This window comes from Leopardus geoffroyi, chromosome D3, assembly GCF_018350155.1.
Source record: "Leopardus geoffroyi isolate Oge1 chromosome D3, O.geoffroyi_Oge1_pat1.0, whole genome shotgun sequence".
NCBI lineage: Eukaryota > Metazoa > Chordata > Mammalia > Carnivora > Felidae > Leopardus > Leopardus geoffroyi.
In genome coordinates, this window is record NC_059339.1 from 5,267,602 (window position 1) to 5,286,807 (window position 19,206).

At 51.3% G+C, this 19,206-nt stretch overlaps 2 protein-coding genes and 1 long non-coding RNA gene across 3 annotated transcripts in view; 2 read left to right on the plus strand and 1 right to left on the minus strand.

The window, feature by feature from the left end:
• LOC123587387 (BRI3 binding protein) overlaps positions 1 to 15,184 on the minus strand; it is a 28,673-nt gene extending 13,489 nt beyond the window's left edge. Inside the window, exons 1-2 of the mRNA XM_045457112.1 lie at positions 14,698 to 15,184; positions 2,725 to 2,827 (exon numbers count right to left, since the gene is read on the minus strand). Of these exons, the coding sequence (XP_045313068.1) occupies positions 2,725 to 2,827; positions 14,698 to 14,907 (313 nt within the window). The 5' untranslated portion in view covers positions 14,908 to 15,184. The remainder of the gene's footprint in view (positions 1 to 2,724; positions 2,828 to 14,697) is intronic.
• Positions 6,605 to 8,346, plus strand: LOC123587388. The gene is made up of 2 exons (XR_006707275.1): positions 6,605 to 7,097; positions 7,860 to 8,346. It is a non-coding gene; the product is annotated as an uncharacterized LOC123587388 (long non-coding RNA).
• A 2,777-nt stretch (positions 15,185 to 17,961) lies between the features above and the next one.
• The window catches only part of DHX37 (DEAH-box helicase 37), a 28,498-nt gene continuing 27,253 nt past the window's right edge, over positions 17,962 to 19,206 (plus strand). Inside the window, 1 exon segment of the mRNA XM_045457122.1 lies at positions 17,962 to 18,169. Within this exon segment, the coding sequence (XP_045313078.1) occupies positions 18,064 to 18,169 (106 nt within the window). The 5' untranslated portion in view covers positions 17,962 to 18,063.

Here is a 19,206-nt window from a genome sequence, read left to right on the forward strand (position 1 = left end):
ACTTTTATTAATGACAGTCCACCTGTCCACCAGAGGCAGTCCACTGTCATTTTATTAATGACAGTCCACTCTGTCCACCAGAGGCAGAGTGAGGTGGAGGGTGCAGCCTGGGGGAGATGGGCAAAACCCTGCTCACAGGAGCTGATTCCGGAAGAAATATGGGCAATAAACATATACACACACACGTGTGCACGCTGCGGAACATTACAGCTGACAAGGGATTCTAGGCGTGAGAACAGGGTCCCTGTACATGGGGTAGTCAGGATGGGCCCCCTGGAGGAGGTGTCATGTACCAGAGACCCAAGGATGGGAAAGACCTGAGCAGGCAAAGGGCTGAGGGCCTGCTCCCAGTGGGGAACACCTAAAGGAAACAAACATGTGTCCGAGGACAGGACGGAGGCCGGGGCTGGGTGGGGAGGCTGGGCAGAGCCTTGGAGCCGACGGTCCCCGTGGGAGCCCTGTGTCAATTCCAAGAGCAACAGAAGTCACTGGGCAGTTTTAAGGTGAACGACTTAACCTGACTGATCCTTTTTTTTTTTTTTTAAATCACTGTGTGCAACAAAAGAACTAATAAAAACTAAAATCACCCTGGCTGGTTTGTTGAGAAGGAACCACAAGGGGCCAAGAGAGGACACGGAATTAGGAAGTGTGCAGGAACGGGTTAACACGGCAGGCCCGAGTCCACTCTCTAGAAAGAGGTGCCGGAAAGGATTAATATGGCCCTTGGCTGACATCTGGGAACTTGGGTTTCTGGAGTGTGATATGGTGATTTATAAGAAAAAGTATATGTATGTGTATATATGTGTATATATGTGTATATATATATATATATATATATATATATATATATATATATTTGGTCTTTGTCCCCATTCCTGGCACAGAGCTCCTCCTAGAACCTTTGGATTAATTCTTAACAGGGTCCTTTTGGCGACACCTGAGTATGCGTTGACACAGTGACCTCTGGACAGGCCCTGAGGATGGGGAACCAGGAGAACCCATCGTGAGGAGAAGGTTGGAATTTCAGACCCATCCCCTGACCTCCAGGGAGGGGAGAGCGGCTGGAGGCTGAGTCAGTCACCGACGGCCAATGGCTTCATCAATCGTCCCCGTGTGACAGAGCCACCACAAAAACCCGACAGGAGCTTCTGGGATGGGGAAGCTCAGGGAACATCAAAGCTCCGTGCGTCTTCCTACAGAACGCACCCGAACATCTCCTCCATCGGGCTGTTCCTGAGTTACATCCTCCTGCAATAAACTGCTAAGCTAGTAAGTGGTGTTCTGGAGTTCCGTGAGCCGCTCTGGCAAATTAATCAAACCCAAGGAGGGGGAACCTCCGATCTAGAGCCACTTGCTTGGTCAGAAGCACGGGGGGGGGGGGGGGGCTTGCAACTGGCATCTGAAGAGGGAGGGGCAGTCCTGTAAGATGAGCCCTGACCCCGTGGGCTCGCTCTGACATTATACCTCCAGGTAGCCGGGCTCAGAATTCAGTTCAATTCGTGGGACGCCTGGTCAACTCACGGAGAGTCGAGTTATCTGCTTGGGGGGTGGAAAGAACACGGGTAGCGGAGGGGCCTTCCCTCCATTCCCTGATAACGGGGGCTCCCTGTGCCTGAACTATTTGCACACATTCTGTGGTTTATGCTGACCACCTGCTTTCCCGCGGGCTGTCGGGAATTTTGGCAGGTGCCAGGCAGAAGGTGCCCACATGACCAGCCCCTAAGAAACACCCTGGGCGCAGAGTCTCTAACGGGCTTCCCTGGTGGATGACGACTTTACACGCGTTACCACAAATCGTTGCTGGTGGAATTAGGGTTTCCTGTGGGGCTCCCACCGGCCTGTCCCCTTTTGCTGAGGGTGCTTTGTGTCCTTGCACTGGAATAAATCACAGCCGTGAGCATGACGATAACACGGAGTCCTGAGTCCTCCTGGTGATTCGCCGAACCTGGGGGTGGTCTTGGGGCCTCAACACGGGCGGCTGCAGACTTCCTGGCGGGAGAGGTGGCAGCCTGGACCGGGGCCGAGTCCTTGAATTCAACCGTTCCAGCAGTAGCCTCCTGATTCCGCACAGAGCAGCAACTCCCACGGCAGGCCAGTTCGGCAGCGTTCTAGGCACGGCTCTGGGACCGCCTCAAGCTCTGTATGAAATCCCTTTGTGCCTAAATAACTGTAGGTAGGAGTTTGTGATGGGTCCCAGCACCCCGGAGGCCCCACCTCTGGTCTTTGCGGTTTGCCTGGGGGCCGACGAATCAGCCCTACCCACACGTACCTTACCCTAAACAGCATCTGTGAATCTCAGTTTTGATGGGCTATTTCTTTATGCAACTATCACAATAAAAAATGTTCATTTGTGGGGCACCTGGGTGGCTCAGTCAGGGAAGCATCCGACTCTTGATTTTGGCTCAGGTGACGTTCTCACGGTTCGTGAGTTCAAGCCCCACATCGGGCTCTGTGCTGACAGTGCAGAGCTGGCTTGGGATTCTCTCCCTCTCTCTCTCTCTGGCCCTCCCCCACTCACACTGTCTCTGTCTCTCTGTAAATAAATTAGCAAACCTTAAAAAAAATTTTTCAAGTGTTCATTTGTGTCCTCACTACCCCCCCCCCCACCAAGGGGTCCTGTGTGCCACCCATTATGGGTACTGCATCCACACTTTGATAACCACTCGAATAAAACAGCACCTTCAATGAATGCCTTCCCCCCACCCCCCACCCCCCGCCACGTACCATCAAGTCCAAGAACATCCAAGAGCTCCATCCAAACTTTCCACAGCGTTTCGATGAACATGTCCACCCCCAGCACGAACCTCTCGGTCAGCCTGGTCAGGAACTGCAAAAACAAGAGAGTGGTCACTACCACTGACTGGGACAGCGCCCCCCTTCTCCTGGTCCAGCCAGGGCCATCGGTTCACGCGTTAGTGGGAAAACAGAGCCGGCCAGTGATGAAGGACACAGCAGGAGTGGCCGAGTAGCCTGGGCACAGACATGAGCTTGGTAGGCCAGGAGCTGGGCGAAATCTGCTCAGGTCTCCTCCTCCACGGGCCGAGGGGGAGACAGGAGGTCCCCACAAAGCTGATCCACTCCACCTGACTTCTCCTGAAGCCCTCCTGCCCACGTCAAGCTCAAGGTCTCCTTCTTTTCTCTGCCTGATTTCTCACCTTTATCTTTTATTTATTTTTTTAATGTTTATTTTTGAAGAAGAGAGAGTGTGTGTGAGCATGAATGGGGAGGGGCAGAGAGCGGGAGACACAGAATCGGAAGTGGGCTCCAGGCTCTGAGCCCTCAGCACAGAGCCCGAGGCGGGGCTCGAACTCACAAACCGCGAGATCATGACCTGAGCCGAAGGCAGACGCTTAACCGACTGAGCCACCCAGGCGCCCCTGGTTTCTCATTTTTAAATGGTGGGAGTTTCTGCCCCCTCCCATTCCGCCTGGATGTTGGGTGCTGCCTCCTGGGACAGGAAGGGTGGGAGGGCGGTGGCTCTCACATGTGAGCTGTATCACATCTCCTGGGCATGAGGGAAACACTAGAGACCCATGTCCACCTGGCTTTAAGGACCCGGGTCCCCAGAGGGCTTCCTGATCTCTACAGGTGATTCCAGAGAAAGACCAGGATGGAGGAACAGCTCAATGAGATGTAGTCTCATTCATCCGGTTATTCCTTTTAATAAGTGCTATTCTGTACACATGGTATAAAACTCAAAGTTGCAAATGGGAAGTCAGTGAAAACTAACCCTCCCATCTCACTCCCCAGAATGCAAATCTCCTTCTGGAGGGTCTGTCGTTATTCTGTGGCTTCCCTTTGATGCACCGGGGGAGTAGCAGCAGACAAACATTCTTCCTCCAAGCGCCAGTGACTATGCACGGTTTTCTCATGTGACACTCTGCCTCAGACCGCTGCCTTATTTTCCTTAAAGATGTTTGAGCGATCCCCTACCCATGGACACCTAGGCTATTCCCACCCACACTACTGCAGCAAAGGGGAGTGACACAGGGGAGCCCTGTACTCGTGCACTTTGGCTCACATGCAGGCGATCAATGCCTTGGAGTGAAATGGCTATTGTTTTTAAGTTATTTATTTACTTAGAGACAGAGGGCACAAGTGGGGGAGGGTCAGAGAGGGAGAGAGAGACTCTCAAGCAGGCTCTGCACTGTCAGCGCAGAGCCCGATGTGGGGCTCGAACCCACGAACCATGGGATCGTGACCTGTGCCGAAATCAAGAGTCAGGCACTTAACCGACTGAGCCACCCAGGAGCCCTGGCTACAGCATTTTGAATCAGACCTTACGGCTGGATCACTGCTCCAGGGCGCAAGGGGAAAGAGAGCAGGGTTGAATCAGCCACCAGGAGAGACAGGACTCCAGTAACCTCCGTGCTAGTTCTGTGGCTTGGCTGAGAGCGCGTGTGGCTGAGTTTAAGGGCCTGGGTTCAAATCCCAGCTCTGTTTCTTACTGCTAGCTATGTAGCCACGGGTGTGTGTGTGTGTGTGTGTGTGTGTGTGTTGTGTGTGTGTGTGCGTGTGTGTGTATACACACACATATGATACGTGTCAGAGCTCCGGCTAACTAAATCCATGTACTAGTATCTACCCCAACTGGGTATTTTAGCATTAAGCGGGATCCTCATATGAAACGCCTCGAGCACATGGTAAATGGTCAAAATTCCCGCTGACATCCCGTACTCGCACTGAGCCCTGACCCCAGAGCACGTCCTGCAAGGAATCATCCTTTTCTCCTTAGGTCATCACACTAAAGGGATTTGTACACGTAAAGACCACGTGGCCGTCCGCTGACGGATGGAGAAACAAAGCCTGGTCCATCCATACAGTGGGATGTTATTTGGCCATAAAACGGAATGAGTTACCATGAGCTTCCACGTCAGTGAACCTTGAAACACGATGCTAAGGGAAAGAAGCCGGACGCAAAAGACCACATATCCTACGATTCCATCTGTATGAAGAGTCCAGAGGAGGCAAACCCACAGAGGCAGAAAGTCGACCGCTGGTTGCCAGGGGCTGTGAGAGCTAAAATTTCTTTTAGCAGTGAGGAAATGTCCTAACATCGACTGTGGTAATGATTGCACAGCTCTGTGGTCGGACTAACGAGGACTGAACGGTACACTTTAAGGGGCTGAATTGTAGACCACGTGAATTGTACCTCGATGAAGCTATTTTGAAATGGGAGGGTAAAAAAAATATACAATGGAAGAGCTGGCATTAAAAACAAACACAAAAACAAAAACAGGGATGGGAATGCAAACTGGTGCAGCCACTCTAGAAAACAGCGTGGAGTGTCCTCAAAAAATTAAAAATAGAACTACTCTACGACCCAGCAATCGCCCTACTAGGTATCTATCCAAGGGAAACAGATGTGCTGTTTTGAAGGGACACACGCACCCCCGTGTTTATAGCAGCACTATCGACGATAGCCAAAGTATGGAAAGAGCCCAAATGGCCATCGATGGATGAATGGATAAAGATGTGATATATATACAATGGAGTATTACTCGGCAATCAAAGAGAATGAAATCTTGCCACTTGCAACTTCGTGGATGGAACTGGAGGGTATTATGCTAAGTGAAATTAGTCAGACAAAGACAAAAGTCGTATGACTTCACTCATACGAGAACAAACAGAGGGTTGCTGGAGGGGTTGTGGGGGGGGGTGGGGAATGGTTTAAACGAGAAAGAGGCATTAAGGAATCTATTCTTGAAATCATTGTTGCACTATATGCTAACTTTGATGCAAATTAAAAAATTAAAAAAAACCAAAAAACTAACAAAAAAAACAACAAAAAGACAACAGGGTGTCTGGCTGGCTCAGTCGGTAGAGCATGAGACTCTTGATCTTGGGGTCATGAGTTCGAGCCCCACGTTCTGAGTGGAGCCTGCTTAAAAGAAAAAGTAAAATAAAATAAAACGTTTTTAAAAAGGGGGTGCCTGGCTGGCTCAGTCATTTAAGCGTCTGACTCTTGAATTCGGCTCAGGTCACGATCTCACGGTTTGGGGGATCGAGCCCCACGTTGGGCTCTGTGCTGACAGCGCGGAGCCTGCTTGGGATTCTCTCTCTCCCTCTCTCTGCCCCTCCCCTGCTCGATGGCTCTCTCCCAAAATAAATAAATAGTCTTAAAAAAGAGAGAAAGAAAGAAAGAAACCCAGACCCATCAGCAGCCAACCCCCATCCCTCCTCCCCAACCTAGGCAACCGCTAATCTGTCTCCACGGATTTGCCTTTCCTGGACTTTCCGTACAAACGGAATCATTCGGCAGGTGACCTCTTGCGTCTGGCTTCCTTCTCTCAAAATAACATTTCCCGTGTTGTACCAGGACTCAGTAGTTCATTCCTTTTTAATGGTGGCAGATAGCGTTCCACTTGACGGGCACCCCTGTTCTGTGGGTCCTCTCACAGAAAGTATGTTCAATCTGTGCGTGTCTGTTCAGAAGGAGGAAGAAGGAAGGAACGCCAAGGCTTTTGTGAGAAAAGGGTATCGGGTCCTTCGGAGGGCACTGAGCCCCCCAGGAGGGGTGCGAGGAAACAGCTATTTTGGGAGGATGAGACACGGCCGCTCAACGTCGCTGAACCTCTCTGTGCCTCAGCTTTGTCAGCTGTCAAACGGGGCAAAGACAGGATCGGACGTTCCGACCTGTAAAGGCCTCCGCGTGGTACAGACCGGGCACAGACCGGGAGCCCGGGCGGCAGAAGGCTAAGGACGCTTCTGTCTCAGCGCCTACCCACGCTGGTCTCCAGGTAGGTGCTCGGAGACCTGCCATCCTTGGGAAACCCTCAGGCCCAAACATGACTGGCATTGCTCAGAAGAAAGAACAGACCCGTCCCGGAAACTGGTCTGGGCAGGAGAGGTTGAGAGCAGAGAAGGGCCCACTGCTGGCCTTCTAGCCAGGAGCAGGACAGACTGGCCCTGGGCCCTGGGGGCTGGCGCTGTTGCTTTGGATACAGCCCTGTGACACCTTGGCCCACTTCACCCTGTGAAGGGCATCCGGGAGCCCTCAGGGGGATGAACCTTGTGCCTGCAGATTTCCTATGTCGAAGCCCTAATCGCCAGGCCCTCCGAATGTGACTGGAATTGACGGCAGGGCCTTTGGAGAGGTAAGAAATGTAAAACGGGGTCACCAGGCTGAGCCCTCAGCCAACGGGACCTGTTGGGGAGGAGATGGGGACACAGACGCATACGGAGGAAAGACCCCGCGAGGACGCAGGGAGAAGACAGCTGCCCGCACACCATGGAGAGACACCAGGTTCTAGTAAATTCCTACTGTTCGAGCTGCCCAGTATGTGGCACCGGGAGGGCGGCCCCAGCCACTAACAGGGGGTCACAACACGGCCAGGAGCCTGGAACGGTTCTCCCACCACCGGCCCGCGGGGGTCGAGAAAGACACCCAGCCAAACGTGAACGTGGCTTTGCCTCCAGGGCAAGTCCCAACTTCGCCACAGAAGCCGCTGTGGACATAAAGAGCAGAGGAAGAGGGGAACCCGGGTGGCTCAGTGGGTAGAGCGTGTGACTCTTGATCTGGGCTCAGGTCCTGATCTCACGGTTCGGGAAATGGAGCCCCGCGTCGGGCTCTGCGCTGACAGCACGGAACCTGCTTGGGATTCTCTGTCTCCCCCCCCCCCCTCAAAATAAATACATAAGCTTTAAGAAGAATGGCAACAGGTTGATTTGTGGAAGCAGTGGCTGGTGGGTCCAGGGTTCATTACAGGATTCTCTCTGCCTTTGAACCTGTTGGACAACGTTCAGTATGAAATATGAAAACAAGGGAGATTCAGGTGAATTAACTCGAGGCCGGCGGCCGTCACGGTGGGAGGGACAAAATTACTGAAGCCTGGATTTCGTTATCCCTTCTCTTGTAGCAGAGAAGCCTGGACGTCCATCTCCCGAGGGCACCTGCCTCCGCCCCAACCTTCCCTCGGCCCGTCACCCCCTGGCTTGTGCAAATGGGCTCCAGGGAAAATCAGCAAATGTGTCCTGACGAGCGAGTCAGAGGAGGAGTGGGGTTTCTGCCGTTTCGAGTTTGCCCAAGCATGTGAAGAACACCCAGAAATGCAAAGATTGCACGAACAGGAAAGACTGGAACCGACGCCTGGATCACAGACGGGTCACAAAAGGGAAAGGCACCTCCAGGGCACAAGGCAGGGACACAAGACCCCTTCAGGGGAATTCTTGCCAGATCCGGACTCGTGCCCTCATCCTAACCGCGAGGAAACAATCCGACCACACCATGGGACATTTCAAGAAATGACTGGTCTGCGGACGACTGGCTGGCTGGGTCGGTGGAGCATGTGACTCTTGGTCTTGGGGTTGTGAGTTTGAGTCCCATGTTGGGTGTAGAGATTACTTTGAAATCAGAAAGAAAGAAAGAAAGAAAGAAAGAAAGAAAGAAAGAGGAATAGGGAGGGAGGGAGGGAGGAAGGAAGGAAGGAGGAAGGAAAAAAGAAAGAAAGAAAGAAGGAAAGAAAGAGGAATAGAGAGGGAGGGAGGGAGGAAGGAAGGAAAAGAGAAAGAAAGAAAGAAAGAAAGAAAGAAAGAAAGAAAGAAAGAGGAATAGGGAGGGAGGGAGGGAGGAAGGGAGGAAGGAAGGAAAGAACTGGTCTGTCAAAACCACAGTGAGATACCATTCCAGCCTCACCCTGTGGGCTATAATCAAAAAGACAATGATGGGACGATTGGGTGGCTCAGTGGGTTAAGCATCTGACTCAATTTCGGTTTACGTCACGATCTCACGGTTCATGAGATCGAGCCTCGCATTGTGCTCTTTGCTGACAGCACAGAGCCTGCTTGGGATTCTCTCTCTGCCCCTCCCTTGTTCTCTCTCCCTCAAAAACAAATAATGGGGTGCCTGGGTGGCTCAGTCAGTTAAGCGTCCGACTTTGGCTCAGGTCACAATCTCATGGTTTGTGAGTTCAAGCCCCAAGTTGGGCTCTATGCTGACAGCTCAGAGCCTGGAGCCTGCTTCAGATTCAGTATCTCCCTTTCTCTGCCCCTCCTCAGCTTGTGCGCTCTCTCTCTCTCTCTCTCTCAAAAATAAATAAATATTTTAAATCAATCAATAAATAAAAATAAAATTGACTGTGGTGAGGGCCGTGCAGCTGTCTGAATATACTCAAAACTACTGAACTTTCAGTAAAGCTGTTACCAAAACAAGAAAAGCAAAAAAGACAATTGGTCTGCACTATTCCAAAATGTCAATGTCAGAAAAGCTCTCCACACCCACACCCAAAAAGTGAGGGGACTCTGACAGACTAAAGGACATTAAAGAGACATGAAAACCAAATGCAATGAGCCATGGTTAATAAAGTGTTAGATTTTTTTTTTTTTTTTTTCCAACGTTTATTTATTTTTGGGACAGAGAGAGACAGAGCATGAACAGGGGAGGGGCAGAGAGAGAGGGAGACACAGAATCGGAAACAGGCTCCAGGCTCTGAGCCATCAGCCCAGAGCCTGACGTGGGGCTCGAACCCACGGACCGCGAGATCGTGACCTGGCTGAAGTCGGACGCTTAACCGACTGCGCCACCCAGGCGCCCCTAGATTTTTTTTTTAAAGCTATGAAGGAAATGTGAATACACACTGTACGGGACAAGTTTTTACTGTACTAAATGTAATTTGGGGGGATGGAGGGACCATGGTATTGTGGTTCTGTAGGAGAAAAGTGTCATGATGTTTGCAACTTACTCTTTTTTTTAACGTTTATTTATTTTGAGAGAGAGCGCGTGCGCACATGAGGAGGGGAGGGCAGAGAGAGGCTCCGTGCTGTGAGTTCAGAGCCTGACACGGGGCTCGATCTCACAAACCACAAACCACAAACCGTGAGATCATGACCTGAGCCAAAAATCAAGAGTCAGATGCTTAACTGACTGAGCCACCGAGGCACCCGTGCAACTTACTTTCAAATGGTTCCGTGAAGAAAACAGTGTGTGTGTGTGTGTGTGTGTGTGTGTGTGTGTGTGTGTGTGTGTAAAGAAAAAGGGAGAAGCCAGTTTGGGGAAAATGTGAAAATGTGGGTTCAGTGGGAGAGTTTCTAGCTGTTCTTCATTCCAGCCTTTCATCTGTTCCTTACTTCCAAATTCCTCGTAATAAAAACGAGAAACGTTTTGATTGTGGTGGTGTTTACACGGGTGTGCACGCACATCGAAATTTATCAACTTGTACGCTTTCGGACACGTTTGTCCCACTTTAAATATGCGCTGTCTATCGAAGCGTAATGTCAGTCACACCTCCAAAAAGCCGCTAAGACGGACCGGGGGAAAAAAAGGCTGGAAAGCGTCAGAGTTATTTTTGCCCCACAAGCTCACCGGCAAACAGCGAAACGGGCCAGCATCTCAAAAAATCAAAAACAAAAGACGAAGAAAGAGCTCAAGAGGAAAAAATGGCAAAGAAAACAAAAGGCAGTCTCCAGACAAGAAAAGGCTGATGGAGTCTGCATATGTGAAAAGATGTCATAAAACCAACAAAACACGTAATAAAAAACTTAATGACACACTTCGTCGGACAAGGTGTGGAAGGTAGAGCTCACACGTTCCGTAGGAGGGGAAACCGGCAGAATTCTTTGGAAAACAATTCAGTCGTCTTTCACGGTATTGAAAGCGTATATGGAAGGGGGGTAAACACAAAACTAACTTATGTTGCCACAAGTCAGGAGAGCGGTTGCCTTGGGGTGGGGGACAGGGGAACTGGAACGATCCATTCCTAGATCCGCATGCCGGTGACACGGGTGTGTCGGGGTGTGACAGTTCACGATGCTTTACACTTCTCATGGAGAAAAAGCACACCGATTATATTCCAACTTGAAAATTTGTGAATGGGGGCATGGCGGGGGCTCCGTGGGTTGAGCGTCCGACTCTTGATTTCAGCTCAGGTCACGATCTCGCGGGTGTGGTCTCGAGTCCCACGGGGAGGGCTCTGCGTGGACATCACAGAGCCTGCTTGGGCTTCTCTCTTCGTCCGCCCCACCCCCCTCTCGAAATAAATAAACTTAAAAAAAAAAGTAAAAATAAACACTTGTGAACGCACAGACCCTTTGACTCAGCCATTCCATTTCTGACAACCTGCACACACAAATGTCTATAGAAAGACCTTTACTGCAGCCAGATTTGGAGGGCACAAGAGGGGACGCTAACAAAATGTCAACTATTAGGCGTGGGTTCAATTATGGTACATCCTGAATGATGGTTTGCTTTCTGCACTCCTCCGAAAGGAAGGAAGCAAAGCTTTATGTACCAATAAGATCTGGTTGCCAAAATTTGTCAAGAAGGAGAAGGAGAAGAAGGAGAAGAGGAGGAAGAGGGGGAGGAGGGGGAGGGGGAGGGGGAGGAGGAGGGGGGGAGTGGAACAGCATGCGTAATGAAAAACAGAAAACCCACAAAGGGGCAGGATCTGTACGGATGCTCAGAACACCAGGCTACTCTAGGAAGGAAAATGGGAGATGGGGTCAGAGTGGGCAAACAGATTTATTTTTTTTTTTTACTCTTGAACTATGTGAAATGGTATTGCATGCAGCTACGGCCTTATTAAAAAAAAAAAATGTTAATCTTCTTAAAAACAAAACAACTAAGGAACAAAGGACTAATAAGAACACCAACTCTCAGCTTCTCATTCAAGTGTTCCCACCACATGGGTCCAGCTGTAATTTTTCCCCTGTGCTCCCCAAGATCCACACCCCAACGCAGCCGCCTGTGAACCGGACCCCAACCTTGTCTCAGCCCTTCCCTCCCCTGCCAACCCATCTTCCCAGACCCAACTCACACCCCTTCCTCCACCCCCTGCCCAATGCCTCCAGGCAGGGCACCAGATCTCTTCCTCCTGGCTCTCCACAAGGCCTTTCTGGCATCACTATTGATGTCTTGTTAAACCCTAGGTCCTGTGTGACCTAGGTCTCAATCTCCCTCTGTCCCTTGTTCACTCTGCCACAGCCCTACTACGGACCCTCTCTGGCCCTCACACGCCAAACCTGTTCCTACCACAGGGCCTTTGCTCACGCTGTTGCCTTTGCCTGGGATGTTCTGTCCCTCCAGCTCCTTCTCTTTCAGCTCACTTCCCTGGCCACTCTGTTCCAGTCATTTCCAATTCTGCAGAGGTGACAAGTGTGGGCACTCCCAGTCCTCCCTCCAACTGATTAGTGGAACTGGGGGCGAGAGGTTCAACCTTTCCATTGCCTCACTTTCCTTCTCCGTAAAACAGGGCTGATAAGAGAGGCTCTCTCTCTTAGAACAGCGAGAGACACGTCCTCTGAAAGGTCCTCGAGAGGGGACAATTTTGTCTGGCTTGTGCTCATATGGCAGGTGCTTAAGAAATTTTTGAAAATTGTCGTAAAATACACATCGCATAAAATTAACCGGTTGAACCATTTTAAAGTGTACGATTCAGTGCCATATGGTACATTCACAATGCTGCGCAAGTCACCTCTGCCTAGTTCCGGAACATTTTCTGCCCGGAAGAGAAACCCCCGATCGATGAAACAGTCACTTTCCACCCTCCGCGTATCACCTATCAGCGCTCCACTTCTCTTTATGGCCGGATAATACTCCATGCCTGGACGGGCCACAGTTTATTCATTCATCAGCAGATAGACATTTGGGTTGTTTCCACCCTTTGGCTAACGTGAAAAGCACTCCGATGAACATTCATGTACAAGCTGCTTCATAATTTTTAATTGAATAAGTAAGTGAGTATATCACTTTCCTACCAGAGTCCCTTTCTCACATAAATATCTCCTACCATTTACTAAAAAATCATACAGTACCTGGTATCATACAACCTAGTCGTGTTCGGCCCTCCAATTCATCTCCTCTGGAGAGGAGACAGAGAGGTCAAGTCAACTGGCCCAGGATCAAAAGCTAGTAATTCCAATCCATGTCTGTTGGACAGCAAGGCCCATGCTCCAAACCAGAGCACCGCAGGTTTATTTCAGACGAGGCCTAGCTTAGACCATGGGGTGTTTCTTTAAACACCCTCAAACCTCACAACCCACCGAGCCGGTCTGGCTCCGACTTAGTAACTCCAGGCATGCTGAAAACGACATCGCCATCATACCTAGTTTTGGTGCTTAATCTTTTGATTAAGATTAACAAAACAGTCTCCCCCAAGCCCGGCCAGTCTGGGCGACGACGCTAGGCAGGAAATGTCAGGTCAGTCTCCTTCTAGATGCTGCGTTGATGGGGGGAGGGGAGGACCACAAAGGGTCATGAGGCATAAAGACCCATGAAGGCACCAGTGTGGACCCCAGGCCCACGCTGCCCGGGTTTAATTCCCAGCTCTGCCACTCAGTTTGACTTGAAGCCACTCACATCACCACTCTGTGCCTCAGTTTCCCTACCTACAAAATGAAAACATGAACAGTACCTACTCATAGGGTTTTTCTGAGAATTAATTGAGTGACTCTATCTATAAAAGCACTCAGCACATTTTAAGCGAATAACAGATTTGTATTAGCCCCGTGGAAGGCACAAACCTTGGTCACCCCAGAAAGAGTTCTGATCTCGACCCAAGAAGAATGCCAGTCTGAGTTGGGTTTTGTTTTGTTTTATCTCAAGCACCAGAAAACTTTTTTTTTTTTTTTTTTTTAATCTTGAAAGTCCTTCCAGCAGGGCTAAGCAAAGTGGAATTGTGCCTTGGCCGGAATGTCAGCAAAACGATGTAGTTGACACAGATTCAGTCATTACTCTGGGCCAGGAAAGCACCATAATTACAGGAAGCATTCATAATTACAACCGCATAATGAAGGGGGTATTATTATTAGCCCCTTTTAGAGGATAAAGAAACTGAGGCTCAGGGAAATGAAGCCACACGTGGCCCAAAGCGGACGGAGCAGCCCGTCAAGTGGTAGCCTGAACCTGAGTTCCCAAACCCCAGGGCTAGCCCGGAGCAAAGACATCAACAGGAGGAACAGCAAGGGCTGTCCTCAGGGAACCACGTTACCATATGCAACTGTCTTTCATTCACTTCCCCTTTCTCGGGCCCGAATGAAGCCTGTCCCACCGGGCTCCAGAGGGCAGCGCAGGGTGCGGACACACGTTCCCGCGCTCCTCCTGAGCGCTCGACACACCAGCTCCAAAGTAAAAACGCTCCAAATCAAGGGACGGCACACAGTAGGAGCTCAGGAGGGTTACTGGGCCAAAGCAACAGAGGAGACTGCATCAGTCCCTTTCTTTTCTTGTAAAGTTAAAAAAAAAAAAAAAAAAGCCGAGATATCTTCGCAGCAGAAGGAGGAGGGCCTAAGGTACTCGGGGGAAGCGGGTCGGCGCGAGGCTGGCAGAAACGCAGGGGTTGCTGGGGAGAGGGCAGGGCGCCCCCTGGGCAGCGCGCGCGGCGCCTGGCTCACAGTAGGTGCTCATTCAAACGCAATGAATGAATGAATGAATGAGAGGCGCGGCCGGCGTGGGCGCAGCCCAGGGGCCGCGCCGCGCCCGCGGGCAAGGTCCAAGGAGAAGTGCGGCGCCGGGCAGAGGGCGCCCCGAGGCCCTGCGCCCGCCCCCCGCCCCCCGCCCCCCGCCGTGCGCCGCCACCGGCCGCCGGGCCCGACCCCGGCCGCGCGCGGGGCGCCGCAGGCCGCAGAGGCCCCGGGGCGCAGGCCGGCCTCCCCTCTCCCCGCCGCCCGGCGGCCCCGGAGGCCGCGCACGGCCCAGACCGGCCCCGGGGGCCAGGTGCGCGTTGGCCCGGGCAAGGTGACCGCAGGCTCGAGCCCGGCGCCCACCTTGTGAGCGGCGCGCACGTTGTCCTCGCCGAACAGGCTGCTGACGCTCTGCGAGAAGGTGTTGACCGTGCGGCGGTAGCTGTTCTTCTCGGCGCCGCCGCGGCCCCGCGCCCCCTGCGCGCCCGGGGCCAGGAGCCCGAGCAGCAGCAGCAGGAGAAGCAGCAGGAGCCCGGGCCGGGCCCGGGGCCCGCCCGAGGCGCGCGCGCCCATCCTGGGGCCGGCGGGATGCGGGGTCGGGAGCGGGGCCGAGGGCCGCACCGGGGACGCCGCGGCTCCGGCGGGGACCGCGTTAGCGCGCTCGGGGGCCGCGCGCCGCGCCTCTGTCAGCCGCCGCCGCTGTCGCAGCGCCACCTGCCCCGCCCCGCGCGCAAAGCCGCGACGGCCCTGCCCACGCCTCGCCCCGCCCCCCGGACGCCGGGAGCCGGCCGACGACCCCGCCGACGACCCCGCGCGGGGCCGGTGCGGCTGGAGGCTGCTTCGTCTCCCCGCCCCCACCGAGCTGGAGGGGGGTGGGGGTGGGGGTGGGGGAGCGGTTGACCTTTTAAAGAAAAAAAGTAATTGTTATTTTTAACTTTTCTGTAAAAAGGAGGCCGTGCTGGTAAAACTTGCCACGGCCTCAGCAAGGATGGTGACTGCGATTGATTGGAAAACCAGATACATGCATGTCCCTGAATTTCTACTGATCCCCAATACTTGGCCACCGTTGGCGATGGCCAGGGCAACCGTTCCTCCACCCATTCATTCATTCTGAGATTTTGAATTAAAGGGAAAGCATCAAGCATCCCTCCTGCCTTTCCTCACCTAGTATTTCAGCCTCACAAAACGGGAGGAGGGAAAGTTCTCTGAAGATAAGTCCAGCTGGTAAATGAGGAGGGAGCGAAGGAGCTAGAAAATCATTTTGCCCCTTAGGGGAACGATGGATCCAGGCGATGGTCATCAAGAGACTGAAACCAGGAGGTGAATGCTTGGTGGGGAACTTGAAAATGGAGGCGCCAAGTTGTCCAGACCTGGACGCGGGACAAACCCTAGAAGCAGGAAGTACCTGCCCCACCTGGGATGGATTCTTGCCCGAACACTTTGAACCCTAACCGGATCTGGTCTCTACAGCTAACCAACAATTTACAGGAAATACGGGGGATGGAGGAGAAAATGAGAAGGCAGCAGAAGCAATCAGTCAAATCCAGAATGTACAGGGCAAGCGACCCGGTGTCTTCCATAAATTAAATGGTATACAAAGCAAAGGAGGATTATTGATTTTAAAACACCCATGAGCCATAATAGCCAAATGCAACCCAAGGGCCTAAAGCAAACGGTGTCCAACCATTTTTCTGAGATAACCAGGAAAACTAAACTTAACCTTTGCCAATCCAAAGAGTGAAAAATTGTATTTTATTTTTGAACTTACACTTCTCTGGATTCCTGATGAAGCTTTCACGTATTTAGTGGCCATATATTTTAAGTTCTTATTTTTTAAGAAAAGTTTTACTGAAGTAGAGCCTACACACAGAAAAAGACCCAAATCGTAAGGTGCTTCTGTATGCATTTAAACAACACACGAGGTAACCAGCACCCACATGGAGAAATGGAACATTACCAGCTTCCTGGGGAAACTCACTATTTTCCCTCCAAAATTTAGGGACTTAATTTTGCCTGTGTTTGAACTTTATGTATATGGGATCAGACAGTCTGCTCTTTTGTGATTGGTTTTTCAACATAGTTATGAGAGCCATGTTGTTGTATATACGTCTTGTCTTTTTTGTTTGTTTCCAGTGTATTTATTTTGAGAGAGAGAGAGAGAGGCAGACAGAAGAGAGACAGAATCCTAAGCAGGCTCTGCACTGTCAGCACGGAGCCAGATGCAGGGCTCAAACCCACAAACCGCAAGATCATGACCTGAGCTGAAGTCAAGAGTCAGATGCTCAACAGACTGAGCCCCCCAGGCACCCCTATGTCTTTTCCTTCTTGTTTTACACAACATTGTATTTTCTGGAGATAATACTTTGGTATATAAGGAAACTATAGGAGAAGTTACTATTACCCACTTAATTTTAACATGGACACACCTTTTAATTACCTAAACATATTTAAAGGAAAAACTGCAGATCACTATCATTCTAAGCAATAAGACCCCTGAAACCAGAGGTTTGATATGCTAATTATTCTCTCTCCTCCCCAAAATTCGTTTAAATCAGTATATAACTTTATAAACATGTTCATACATACATTACCTAAGTCCTCTCATGCACCACCTGTGTGTTTATCGGGATGTTTTTGCTTTTGAATTTGGGGGGAAGGAGAAAGTCTATGCAATCATGCTCTTCATTTATTCATTCAGTGATTATTACATTCAGTAACTCCTTATTGCTTACCTACTCTGCAGCAGATCTTGTTCTAGGTTCCTTTCTAAAATTCTAAACTAAGGGGTGCCTGGGTGGCTCAGTCGGTTAAGCCTCCGACTCATGATCCCACAGTTCCTGAATTTGGACTCACAGTTGGTGAGTTCGGCCCGCGCTGGATTCTGCACTGACAGCAAGGAGCCTGCTTGGCATTTTCTCTCTCTCTCTCTCTCTCTCTCTCTCTCTCTCTCTCTCGGCCCTTCTGCTCGAGCGCACTCTCTCTCAAATAAATAAACATTAAAATAAATGCAATTCTAAAATAAATCCTAATACCTTCACCTGGTTTTTGTTATGTTATTTAAATGCCTGCCCTTAACGAACTCATGCTTTTAACAGAAAAAATGCTGCACAATGTAACTGGTCTACACGCAACATAATTACAGGACTCACAAAATACATTATTTCCGAATGCGCTACAGACAATGTGATATGGTAATGAGAGTAATGTGATATGGTAATGAGAGTTTAAAGCCGCCTAATAGATACTTTCTTCTTCTAGTTCTTCTGTCCCTGTAATGGAAATATTTCGTGCCTTTTTACTACACAACTAATTATGTTTCTTATCGGAGTAACAGAAACTGCAAATGAGCAAAAAAAAAAGAGAAGCAGTTTGCAACGGGGACGGGGTTATAGTTGGAAAGGTGACAACGCAGCCCCACTCCCAGGTAGCCAAATAAGTATTAGCAGGTAACTCCGATTTAGGGACTTTGCCTACACCACGTGCGAACTATCCCCAGTTTAAATTCAGGCCTCCCAGGAGACCTCAGGCCTCGTTCCCGCCTCTAACTTGGCCCCGCCCCGCCTCCCCGCAGGCCCCGCCCCCAGCCCACTGTTGTTTCCCAGCTCTCGCGAGAGTGCAGCGCGGAAGTCTCGCGGCCTGAGCCTGGGGCCTGGGAGGGAACCCACGTGGGCTGGGTTTTGGGGTGCGCGGCTCCCGCAGCCGGCCGTTAACCCTGCCGGACCCAGCGCCATGGGGAAGCTGCGCCGGCGCTACAACGTCAAGGGGCGCCAGCAGGCGACCCCCGGCCCCTCCAAGGGCCCCCCGGAACCGCCCCCCGTCCTGCTGGAACTAGAGGGTAAGGCGTCCCGGACGGGGGCTGGGTTTCGGGGAGGGGCCGAAGGGCTCCGCGACTCTGGGGCGGGGGGCGCCGGGAGGAACCTCCTCTCAGATGATCCGGGGAAGGGGATACAGTGACACTATGGTTTTAACCATAGTTAAATGAATTTGGGACAGCCCCGGGGCTTGCTCCTTTATGGGAGTCCGGCCCTAGTTTATTACTTTCTAAAGTTTTTTTTAAGTAATCTCTGCACCCAGCGGTGGACTCGAACTGAGGACCTTAGCTGAGACCAAGAGTCGGGTGCTCTTCAGACTGAGCCGGCCAGGTGCCCCCACCCCTAGTTTAGTAGTATGGGGGAATGTGGGCAAGAAAATAAGGTAATTCCCTCTATTCCTATGGCTGTTTTATAATCTCCTTGCCAGCGACCCCCGAATAAGTAAGTATGTTTAGCCCAGACCTGTCTGCTCAGCTCCAGGCTGCTTGACGTTTCTGCTCAGACTCCTCTTTAGTAGGAACTGCCAGGACTTTAGGAGACATAAGGGAAGAGGAGATTTAAGGAAAAAAAAAAAAAAGAATCTGCCCTGCTGAGCCTATTAGATGCTTGTGGGAGAAAACAGGCAAAAGCAGACAGGTAAAATATACAGGATGTTGCGTGGGTATAAATACTAAGGAGATAAAGCAGAATGGGTGTTTGGGTGGGTTGCAGTGTCCCATCGGGTGGGCAGGGAAGGCCTCACTGAGAAGAAGGCGTTGAGTCAAGGCCTGAAGGCAGCCAGAAAGGCTGAGTGGAGGTGAGAGAAGAAATGGGGGCAGGATCATGTAGGGTCCGTGGGGTGGGGTCGCGGTGAGGACTGTGGCTGGGGCAGGGTTTGGAGCACCAGGGGGACATAGGCTTATGTGGTAACAGCATCTCTGTGGCTGCTGCGTAGAGAAGCAGTAGAAGGTTAAGTAGAACCAGGGTGGTCGGTTAGGAGCTTGTTCATTCGTTCACGCAGGGAGCAGGTGAGCTGGTGGTGGTCAGGCTACGAGGAGCTCACAGGATTTGCTGGCTGAGC